This window comes from Odontesthes bonariensis, chromosome 7 (assembly GCF_027942865.1).
Source record: "Odontesthes bonariensis isolate fOdoBon6 chromosome 7, fOdoBon6.hap1, whole genome shotgun sequence".
Taxonomy (NCBI): domain Eukaryota; kingdom Metazoa; phylum Chordata; class Actinopteri; order Atheriniformes; family Atherinopsidae; genus Odontesthes; species Odontesthes bonariensis.
The window spans coordinates 30,669,810-30,682,239 of record NC_134512.1 but is presented as its reverse complement, the minus strand read 5'-3'; the positions used below and the strand labels follow the sequence as shown (position 1 = coordinate 30,682,239).

At 39.1% G+C, this 12,430-nt stretch overlaps 1 protein-coding gene across 1 annotated transcript in view; it reads left to right on the top strand.

Moving 5' to 3' along the window:
* The window catches only part of poc1b (POC1 centriolar protein B), a 60,560-nt gene extending 48,713 nt beyond the window's left edge, over positions 1 to 11,847 (top strand). The window contains exons 11-12 of the mRNA XM_075470519.1: positions 7,577 to 7,882; positions 10,339 to 11,847. Coding sequence (XP_075326634.1) covers positions 7,577 to 7,882; positions 10,339 to 10,476 — 444 coding nt within the window. The 3' untranslated portion in view covers positions 10,477 to 11,847. The remainder of the gene's footprint in view (positions 1 to 7,576; positions 7,883 to 10,338) is intronic.
* Positions 11,848 to 12,430: the final 583 nt, after the last annotated feature.

Here is a 12,430-nt window from a genome sequence, read left to right as displayed (position 1 = left end):
GCCTGCACCTTTATATGAATACTGAACATCAAGGCTTAAGAGCCCAGCTGTGTCCTCTCTGCTGGGCAGGAATCCTAAGACAAATCTGACATACAGGATGCACCTTACACGTGCAGGATTTTGGAGTTCGAGGTTTATTTTAAAGAAGTTTACCATACAGCACTCAATTTCCAAACAATTTTTTGATCATGTAAACAAGACAGTGTTTATTGGTAAGTGTGATTTTAATTATCATTATTACACATAATGAGGGAGTTTTTCAGTCTTAAAGATATATATTTTTTTTAAAAAACACTTAGCAGGTTTTTAAGAATGAGTTTATGGCCTCAGGTGGAGCAGGGAGGTGATGAGAGGACACTCTACATCAGAGTGGCCCCTCACTTAAGATCAAACAGCCTTTCTGTGGAAAGTGTCTGAGGTCTCCTGCCAAAAGAGAGCTTGCGGCTAATTCTGGAGCTCATGTTAATCGTGTTTTTGATCGGACATCTGTGATTTAATTCAATTTAGAGGTGGAGGGGAGGCTATTTGTGATCTGTTTTCTCTTGAGAATCCTTTTGATTAGAAACATCACAGACATTGTTGAGGTTTTAATATGGATTACTTTGCTGATAGCATTACCATTTTAGGTCATTCTGCTACAGTCAGTGAATAATCGCTGTTTGTTTAGCATTTACTTTCTGCCTGATTGTCAGTAGACAGTCACATTGCACCTGATCATCAGCAGAATGTGGAAACCTGTAGATAAGAGTAATATCATGTTTTGGGTGCCGCATATACTGATACATGTATGGCTTCTATCAAAATTCAGGGCCAACCTCACCTTACCCTCCCACTTAAGCATATAAAAAGCCATCTGGCAGCACACCATCACCACATTACTGGCATGACTGACCGCAATCACAGCCAACCATGACTTCTAACTTTCCGCAAAGCCTTGCAGACATGATTTTATCTCATAAAATTCCCCTAATTATCAGGGTCACTCTGTGTTCCTTGAGGGAAAGTATTAATCTCCTATTACATAATTTGTTGAATGTAATGAGGTCAGTGCATCTGATAAAATGAACTAGTAATGTCCGGGTGTTCCCATGCACATGTACATCCACTGAGTACTGGCTGCTACCAATTAGTCCTTTTTTCTAGTGAACATCTTGCAAGATGTGATATTTTTATACAGTTTCTTGTCATTTTTGAAGTGGTCTTGAGCAACAGTTCTCCAGGCTTTCTGAAGCTCTTTCTCGGGACATTGGCTGATTTATTTATTTTTTTAGTCATTTTTCTGTCCAGTCTTTGTACCCGACCGCTGTTTTTGTTTGTATGCTTGTTAAGACACTCAACAGTGACCTATGAATCATTCAAGCTTAAAAAAGGAACCTGACTCCAGGGTGTTGTGTGAGCACATAACTAATAAGTTAGCAAATAGTCAGTTTTAAATGACCATATTAACTATATTTAGTCAATTTGTTACAATTTATTTAGTTATATTTACAAACATTTAAAAAAAAAAAGCCAGATGTCACAGTTTGATAAACCTAGAATTGTACTTTTGCATCAATAAAGTAATTCCCAAAGAGCTATGTGCCAAAAACTTGACATATCTCAGCATCGTATGCAGTGTTCTTAAAAATGAGGAAACTGGAGAATTGGAGGATGAAAGAAAAAGTGTCAGGGCTAGGAGAAAAAAAATATATCTCTAGCGGTTGAATAGTATCTGATGTCTTTGTGACACAGGACCAACATTTGGTCCTTCAATCGATTCATCTACTGTTCACTGAAGCATCGTCAGAAATGGTCTCCATGGAAATGTGTGTGCTAAGAAGCCATTCTTAATGAAGGAAAACAGGAAGAAAAAGGCTGAGGTATGCCACGTTACACAAGGCTGAAAATCAGTGGCAACATGGAAGGATGAATCCTCCCCAGAGCCCAGACCTCAACATCACGGAAGCGGTGTGGGATCATTTTGACAGAGAAAGGAACAGAAAGCAGCTAACATCCAAATAAGAACTTTGGGATGCTCTTCAAGAGGCCTGGAGAACTATTCCTGAAGACTACTTAAAGAAAGGACAGAAAGCTTGTCTAAGAGGGTTCAGGCTGTGTTGAAGAATAAAGGTGCTCTTACCAAATATTGACTTTGAAGCTTGGTAAAGTGTACAAACAGTTTTTGCCTTATCAACTGTATTTCCATTTGTAAATCTTTCAATAAATCACTGCACCTATTTCCTGTTTTTCTTGGCAATATATATCATTAAATGAGGGGTAGCTCAAGACTTTTGATCTGTACTGTGTCTTCATTGTGTTATGAATATAGGAATTTATGAAGGGTCCAACCTAATCAGTCCCAGACACACTTGGAAACTATACGAACATTTGTCAATGCTTTTAGTGCTTTGACATTTCATTCAATTGTATTGTTTTACCAGTTGTTTTAGTATTGTTTGTGTGAACAGGTCCCTCTTGAAAATGAGATTACAGGTCTCAACGAGGCTAACCTGTATAATCAAACGTGAAATAAAATGAATATTTTGCTGTGTATTTGCTTAAATGCTATATAATCTGGATGCTTTTAGGGGATCTCATGTTTCTCTATGTTGGTGTTTGTGTGCACTGATTGATACAAGGGCCAGCTGGGGTAACTTGCCTGTTAAATGTTTGATTTCACCCAAACTTCCTGGCGGAGGGGGGGCACACAGAGACGAAGGTCTGGATCTGCTGAGCGTAAATGAGCAGAGCAGATGTTGGCCAGATGTGGCAGAGGAGAGAAGAAGAGAGGAGGGGAGGGCAGCCATAAAGGATGAAGAGAGAAAAACAGAAAGAAACAAGCTCAGATAGTAAAAGATACTCTAATCCTCTCCTCAGGAGCTAATCGTAACCCCCTCCCTCCTTTCTTTACTCATCCGCATACACTCCTCGTCTCCTCCTTCCATCTTTCTTCCTCTCCTGCCTCCCTCCACTCTTTCTTTGAAGTGAGGACAGTCTACAGGAAGCAAGCCGGAATCGATTGCTCCGTGCATTAGGCCAGGAATGTGTGACACCCTCCTCCCCTTCCTGCCTCCCCCGTCCCTCAGACACATCCTTCGTTAATTTCACCCTTCTGTTCCTCTTGGTGCTCCCCATGCACCACATGATCCCACCCACCTAACACAAAAAAACACCACTATTTTGCACCCAGCTTTGCAATTCTTGTGCTGAAAATTGGTAAGTGACAAAGGAAAACAGCTCAGCTTTGATAATTAGTTTATTGATCATTCATTTTACAGAAAGATCAATAAGCAACAATATCGAAACTGATTACTTAAGTAATGTATCGATCCAATGCGTCAAATATTTTCTAATTACAGCTCCTTTAACTAGAAATAAAGGTAGTACGGAGCCCTTACCCTTACACTCTAGAAATCTGTCTAATCTGTCTTGCTATATAGTTACTCTAGATGGTATTTTCTTGGCTTCTAGTTCTACAGTGAGGAACCTTGGAGTTATTTTTGACTAGAATTTATCATTTGACTCACATAAAAAACAGGTTTCTAGGACTGCCTTCTTTCACCTTCATAATATTGCCAAAATCAGGAACATCCTGTGTCAGTGATGTAGAAAAACTGGTCCATGCATTTTTACTTTAAGATTGGACTACTGTAATTCTTTATTATTGGGCTGTCCCACATATTCTCTGAAAAGCCTTCAGCTGATCCAAAATGCTGCAGCCAGAGTTCTGATGAGACCTAACAGGAGAGATCATATTTCTCCAGTTTTAGTTTCTCTTCATTGGCTCCCTGTTAAATTCAGAATAGAATTTAAGATTCTTCTCCTCACATATAAAGCTCTTAATGACCGAGCTCCATCATATCTTAAAGATCTCATTTGAAGATATTTTCCTAACAGAGCACTTTGCTCCCAAACTACAGGTTTACTTGAGGTTCCCAGAGTTACTAAAAGTAGAATGGGAGGCAGAGCCTTCAGTTATCAGGCCCCTCTCTTGTGGAATAAGCTGCTAGTGAATGTCCGGGAAGAAGACACCCTTTCCACTTTTAAGACCAGGCTTAAAACTTTCCTTTTTGATAAAGCTTATAGTTAGGGATGGCTCAGGTGATCCTGAAACATCCCATAGTTAAGCTACTATAGGCCTAGACTGCTGGGGGAGCTCATCTGTCACACCTTTCCTCACTTTCCTCTCTTTTTCCCCCGTTTAATTTCTTAAATGATAACATGTACAGGTGACATTATTGTGGTCATTAACTCGTGTTTCCCTGTTCCAACAGGTATCCTTTGAATGGTGTTACAGTGTTTTTTTTTTTCCTCTTTTCTGTCTTCTCAAACCCCAGCTGGTGGAGGCAGATGGCCACCCTTCCTGAGTCTGGTTCTGCCAGAGGTTTCTTCCTGTTAAAAGGGAGTCGTTTCTTTCCACAGTCGCCTCAGGCACGCTCAGGACGGGAGATTAGACTGAAGACAAGTTTCGGTGCCATCTGTTGGGTTCCTTAGCTAGGAAATTGTTTTTGAATTGGCTCTATATGAATGAATTGGATTATTTTGAAAAGAATTATGATTACAATTAATTGAATTCCAATTGGCTTGAATTTAACTTTATTATTTAAGTGCCTTGAGATGACATTTATTGTAATTTGGCGCTATATAAATAAAACTGAATTTAATAGAAATAGCACTAAGTGGGACGATGATAGCTTAAGATCTGAGATGGGGTTTTTGGGGGGTTTTTTAAATATTTTTTGGGGCTTTTTATGCCTTTAATGGATAGGGCAGTTGGAGAGAGACAGGAAGCAGGGGGCAGAGAGAGGGGGAAGACATGCAGCAAATGACGTATCTGACGTATCTGTCATCAAGTTTATCTTCTCTATCAGCTTTTATTCAATTATTGTAATTCTTTTCAAATTACTTTGTTAGTTTGGATATCCAGTTGGATCTGATACAAAAAAATCTAATTTCTAACCAGATTGACAATTTTACTTGTATTGGTGGATGATTATTACTTTTATTGAGTTTTTAATGTGATTCCTTCTTGTGACCCCTGCCAGTCTGAGTCTAGAATTAAATTATTATGACCAGCAAATGTTACTTTTCAAAACTGGTATGTTGTCTGGAGCACGGCACATCAACTGTTGGAGATGAGCTTTGAAGTAGCCGACATGAAAATTCTGTGCCTCTTCGGTAAAGCCGCTGCACAAGTCATCTCCGCCGCCATAAACGAGGGCAGCATGTCCGTGGCTAGACTAAATAGAATGTTCTCACTCTGTTCAGTCTCACTTGTCATGTGTTTGTCTTCAATCTTGTGAAGAAAAATCACTTCCTCTGGGGCACGCTTTATCAGAATAGACGTCAATTAAAAATGTGGATACTTTTTCTCCTTTTCTTTTCGTGGGTGTCGCTCTCCCTGCCTTAGAGTGTTAATAACCTTGTAAATTTGTCTTTAGCTCGGACAGTAGTCAATCGGTCACAACTCCACTGTTCAGTCTGTAGTCCAGCGGTGTGAAACATCTACCTACGTTAGTCTGCCATGTGACAACAGGCTCAGCGTCTGCTCCACTGATGGAACAGTGAGATGGAAACCATGTTGGCCAAATCCGCAGAGCTTTGAGCGGTAACAGTGCATATAAGCCTGGCTGACACTTCGATTCCTGTGTATTTTAAACATAGCTATGAAGCAGGATAGATTATCAAAACTCAATTTTCTCCTCAACAGAAAACATCCAGAACATCTAGTTTGTCAAAATGGCTAAATGTTTGTTTAATCCAGGATTTACTTTTCAAATGAGATTTTAATTGGTTGTAGGGATTAAATGTCTGCCTTCACATTAATGACATGTTTTTTTTTCTAATAGGATTTCACTGATAACAGATTGTAAATGTGGCTAGAGGTAAATGATGCGAGAGGTTTTAAACCTTCTGACATTTTATTTCTTTGTTTAGGACTATTAAGCCAACAAGAACCAAATGGAATGGAAATGAGTTGTTTAACCAACTGGCTTTTAAATCTTCTGATCAACACTGCTCCGTAACCAAATAAATATATATTTTATTTACCGTATGTTTTTCACCTTGCATTTTATTGAATAGAAGTGTGAGTCTCCCCTGCTTTTTGGTGTGATTTACAGTGGCATTAGTTTCTCTGAGACAAGGGACCATTGTTTGACAAATCACCAATTTGGCTGAACATTTCTGCTTTGAATCTGAGGAGTACCACCAATAGTCACAGAGATGAGGTTAGACAAGCCCATATGCTCATGGCTTGCTTTCAGTATTGGAAGAAGTGATCATGAGTTTGCATGCACAGAGGGAAGCTCATGAAAGGAGAGGTTTGCAAAAGCCAGGTGAAAAAAAATTGGAAGCAATCTGGAGAAGCTACGTGCGTTTTGTTGTTGAAAACATCAAGCAGACCTCATATGTTCTCTGTTGAGTATTGTGATGACTGGCGCAGCTGATACTGTCCTCTGCATTTTTTCTATTCTGTTCAAATTTATTGTAAAGTGCAGCACTTTTAGTCCGAGACAAATTTCTCAAACGGGACAATGAAGTATATTTTGATCTTGATCTTGATAGCTGTTTTGCCTCTGAACAAATTCTAAAGCCCATCCTGTGAAAAGCCCCTGAGTCTTGTGTTCAATGCATGCAATATTTACTCTATAGCTCTGCTCTGGACACTATTAGGTTGTTACAAAATGAGCAACCAAACATCTCAGAGCTGAGAACAAGGTTTTGCCAACTTTGCCATCATGTTGTTTTTTTCTTTTCGTGATATAAGCAATAGAAAGTGAATTCATCACCATTTTGATACTTCCACTTGCCTGCAACTTAGTCAAATTTACTTTCCTCTTCTTGAGAAGTGATTTCTGGTTGAAACTTGTACACCTGGATCACTCCAATAATAGAAAAGGCCATCACGTACTGTGGCAGAGTCACTGTTGCATAGTCGGTGGAAGCAGGGTTGGCACATGTGATCTGCTGATTTCCGTTCACTGACTTGAAAAAAGGTGTGTAGTCATTCCCAAGCCACTAAAGGGTTTTTTTTAAACTTTGAATAAAAAACTGTGAGTTGTACAATTATGAGGAACTCTCAAGTTTTTTTGAGGAATTAAATTCCTTTAAAATTCCACGAGGTACTTTGACTGGTAGTTATTTCCGTCTTAACTACTTCTTCCATTGTCTTTTGGTGCTCCAACTTATAGTTCCCTCTCCTATTGTTGTTAAACATTTAAGAAACTCTAAAAAGTAAATATGTTAACATGTTTATTATGTTGCCGTCAGTAGTTTAACAGTGAAAGTGAACCCAGTGAATTTTTCTTTTAAACATTTAGCATTTTTAACATTTTTCTAGTTTCTCGCACACTTTTCATTTCTAGTAGGGTGCTTAGGCAAGCTGTCCACGTAAATGCTGTATTCTTTTAAAATCCTCATGTTTACTGTGGCATATCATCAATTCAATGTCAGTGTCATAATGAGAATTTGAATCTGTGTGTTTTGTGGGATACAATAAATTTGATTGAGGCAAAATTCATGGCAGACCTGAGTGGTTCACCTTTGTCGAAGAGAATACCAACTTCTTGTTTTTTCCTCTTACTGTCATCTACAGCCCTTAAACAGTTGGACACACTTGACGCCCCCACAAGCCACTGCTAAAAGTCAACACCTCAATCCTTTCCCAGCACGTCATGTCACCGCTTCGAGAGTGGAAGGATGGACAGGAGGTGAAATTGCCAGTTGGGCAGGGTCAACCACTGGGAACCAGACAGGGGCCCATGGCACAGGAAAAGAAAGTAGAATGGAGGAAGAAGAGGAGACGGTGCAGACGCACCCATTGGAAGTTCTCTCCGGTCATCCATCCAGTCTGGACTCTACCCTGCAGCACATTGTTCAACAGTTGGATATTCTCACGCAGGTCAGTTATCAGTAAAGGCTTCAGGGAGTGAGAAGCATCATACATATCAGCTAACATTTACTGCTCATACGGTCACAAAGCAAGAATATTGCTGTACAGTGCACAGTGATCACAGGACATGGTTCCAGCAATCCATATCCTTAGTTTGTTTGTCTCTGATGAGACAATGATAAACAAATTTGCTTTCGATGGTGTCATGCCTGTGTGGTGGTAAAAAGTGATTTGTACAAAGAAAAGTGCCCCATGCTTAAAGTCAAGCATAGTAGTGGGAGTGACATGGTTTGGGGCTGTATGGATGCCATCAACAGTAGGAAGCTGAATTTCACCAAAAGAAACATGCTTGTCAACATGTACTGTGACTACTGAAGCAGATCATGATACTCTCCATAGGATTTCAGTCAAATCTCACACACGTCTCTTTTAGCCTGGTGCAGACTCAAAATGTAAAATTTCAATGTAAGGCAAGGATGAAACGCACAACGATGACCTCCCTTTTAATGCCTTTTCATTTCATGACATTTCGGGCCAACACGGCCCATTCTCAGGGAGTTTAACATAGGGGTGTACTCACTTTTGCACCAGCATAATTTCACAAAAATGGACAAATATGTCATTTAAGTTATATTATTGACCTTTCTTTTCTGTTGTAAGCTAAACAGATGTTGTATTAAACTTACTCTATGCACGTTTTGGGAATAACTTGTGTGTGTATTAAAATATTGTTCAAAATGTTACTTTTCAAAAGGGGTGTACTCATTTTCACCGTGCACTGTACATGCATGTACAGTGAATGTAAAAAGTCCCCACAGCCCATTTAAGATTATACATTTTTTTATGTAAAAAGATTTACCAAAATAAATCACATCAGCAGTCTTTTCAAATTAACAAGGTGAAGAAGGCAAATAAGAAACAATTAAAGGGCAAAAATACATTAAAAAACAACAATAATAAGTGTGTAGACAAACTAAAACTTTGTTGAGGTAAGTTAAGATTTTCTCCGTCTTTTGGGTAAGAGTCTGTCAGCTCAGTACGTCTTCGTTTGGAAAAATCCAATTGAAACAGCATTTCTTATTCATAGGCCTCCTCAGGTCCCATAAGAAATTTCAGCTGGATTTAGGTCTAGTCCCTGGCAGGGCCATTCCAGACTGCTAATCTATTTATGCTGAAGCCATACTTTGACACCCTAATGAAAGCCGCGGAATATCTTATATAATGCAGTATATATCCTGGTGTATCTTGGATATTCCATGGAGTATAGAGAGGACAAGGAGCCTTTGATATTCTTTCCAAACTCTCTCCTGATTTATACATTTCAACAGCAAGATCCCATTTATTGTTTGAAAGCTCTTGGTAAACCATGGGCTTTGCCCTCAAAGGAAACCAAAAAGTTGCCTGGATAATCCTACAGGAACAGCTTGAAGTCCATCAGTCACTTTAATGAATGGCTGGAGTATACCAACCACCACTCTGTGTACTAGCCACATCCTCCATTACAAAAAGATGTGCACACTTCTGCAAGCAGATGTTTGATGTTTACAGTTTTTTCTTTCAAGTTTAGAGGTGTCATGGGCCAGTTTACTAGCTAATCTTGAAGTAAAGTAGTTTCAGTGACAGAACTGAGACATCTGTGACATGCATTATATTCAGAATTGTTAGCTTGTTTCAGACTTTGGTGTTTTCCTTTACATTAAGACATTTAGACCTTTAACTGGCGTAGAAAAGGCAGAAATGCTTCACAGAATTAATCAGGATGCAAGAAATTAAGAGTTAAAGTGCTCCAAATTTTCAGGGGAGTCCTCCCAGACCCTTCTCTCAATGTTTTTCCAACAAAACTGGCACATGTTCACCCTTTGGGTTTTGTTTTTGTGTGCCTTCTCTGCTCTTAATTCATTTCTTCTTTTTCCTAACATTTGACCCTTACTTCACGAACTGGATCTAGATTACGATCTGATTTATTTTTTTCTTTCTCACGTTTTTGCATTTTCAAGCATAAAATGTTTTAGTGCGAAAGAAGAATAAGAACCCGCCGAGAGTTTGTTTTGCAACCTAAGGAGAGAAGCAAATATATGTGATGTGTATTCAAGACAAACACGAGTTACCATCCATAAGAAATATGTGGTAGCGTCTGTTTCTCTTTAAGTAATGATTTGTGAAAAATGAATCCTGTTATATTGTAAAACAATCTATATACAATATATTTCATTTAAATAATGAATTCACACCACAAAGGCCAAAATACTTTGCTAAAAAAAAAGGAAATACACTCTCTCTCTGTGAGTTGTGAAGTCTCATCTGTCACTATAGCTGTTTAATTTTTTTCCATGGTGGCGACAGGATTGATTCCAGTACTCTCAGACTGGTAGTCGCTCTTCTGATATCTGCCTCTGTAATTATTCTGTGTCTGCTGTGTAATTATTTTGCCCTCCCACCCCACCCCACCCCTGCTTACCCCGCAGACTGTTTCAGTGCTGGAGGAGCGTCTCACCCTGACAGAGGACAAGATGAAGGAGTGTCTCCTACACCAATCTCAGATTCTCAAGGACGCGCGAGCATCAGGAGAGAGGCGCAGGACGGAGAGTGAGGGGACAGATTGATCACCTGTCTGTTCCACTTTAGGACGACCTCGCCCACGCAGAATGTTTTGTGCTTCTGAACCCCACAGCTGTTGAACGTGGCTGTGTGTGTGTGTGTGTGTGTGTGTGTGTGTTTGTGCGTGTGTGTGTGTGTGTGTGCATATATGGGTATGTATGGGTGTGATTTGGAATGAGCACCATGGTGGTCCATCTCAGGGGTCGGCGGGTTAATCAGGTGGTAGTCGAAGTGAGTTATTGTGCGCCTGTTTGTTTGTATTGCCAACATGTTTTCTCCACGGTCTTTCCTCACCTCTGAAAGAGACCCAGGTGCACAGCCATGCAGACATTTAATTTCTCTGTGTGTGTGTGTGTGTGTGTGTGTGTGTGTGTGTGTGTGTGTGTAGATATGTATGGTACACTAAATCAGGACAGCTGCAGCTATGAAAACAGATAGAGCTTATCTGCCATATGACCTCTTTGTCTGAGTGTTGACATGTGTATGCACGGATGTTTTAGCAATATGCTGCTTCAACAAAAATGTTTTATATTAAAATGTGTTTGCATCTTCTTGAAATGCTTTGTTATTAGCAAGGTTGTGCACATGTGTTACTCAAATGCCCCATCTTCTTGGAATATCATTTATATGAATAAACAATGTACTATATTGCACTAATTCTAAGAATACTGTCAGTTACTGTAAGCATCAAGCTGAAAGACTAATATATTTACAATCTGGGCACTGGAATCATTTCAAACATAGTTTAAATTGCAAAAGGTCAATTAGAATTATAAACATGGATATTTTATTTAAAGATCACTGGTTGAGAATTATATTTGTGCTTTGTATTGGAGAGTTCTTGCTGTGACAGACCTTGTGGTAAAAGGTCTAGTCATACCACTTAGCAAGTTTAGCAGCTAACACAGTCTTTCTCCTGAATGTGTGATGGCTACATTGATGCACAGTGCAAGAGTAGCTGACAGTAAAGGATCAACCTATTTAAAATGCCTACAATGTCAAGGCTTCAAAATGGTAACACACATACATTATGCTTTTTTTTTTTTCATTATTTGCTCCGACCCAGCGTTTAATAAAAATGTTGTTACTTTCCTGCATAGTTGTCACTCGACAATTATATTTAGCTGACTGTATGGATGCCGTGTAATATATTTAAAATCATGTAAAAGAGTGATGAGACTTAAAACATTTGTGGTCGGGTTCATTTTAAGTTGATGAATCACTGATAAACCCTAGTTTACTGATTATTACTCATCATTTTGATCTAAGTTAAGCTAATTGAAAGATTTGCATGAAAACATGTTGTATTTGTTGGACAATGGTTGCTTAAAAACATTTTGAAAGGCCCAGAACTCAACTGGCCTTATTGAATCTTATTGAATTGTGGAGTTCGTCTGTTAAGGAGCTTGTCATTTTTTTCTGTTTTGTTTTTATTGCAGGTCTGAAATCAATCAAATTCAGTGGAATTGAGTGTAAAGGGCAAGGAAAAGCTGATCCACCCCTAACAATGAAACATTGCAAATAAGCCGACTACAATGCTTAAGCGTCGGACTAGCAGCTGGTTAGCTCATTTTTATGCCTTCTTCACAGAAGTATGTCATCCTTGGAATGAATTTGCAAAACTCTGGCCATCTTCTTAAATTGCAAAGAAATAATGTGAGAAAGAAAAACAGGATTTATTTGATCAAAAGTGAAGCTGAAATGCAGTGTCATCGCAGATCTGGCAATATACCAGCTGAAAGAATCGGATTTGAAGGACTAAGTTAACTAACTTGCATTGCACTGTTACGGGACTGTATGTGCACATGGTTACTGTGTACACTGTGGATTCATTTTAATCAAGTCTGAGGGCTTCTCAGAAGAATAGGAGCTTCCAGGAGTAACTACGCTCAGGAGATTGATTTGGGGGTTAGCTCACAGTGATAGGGAATTGAAAATCTCAAATAACACCTGCCTCAT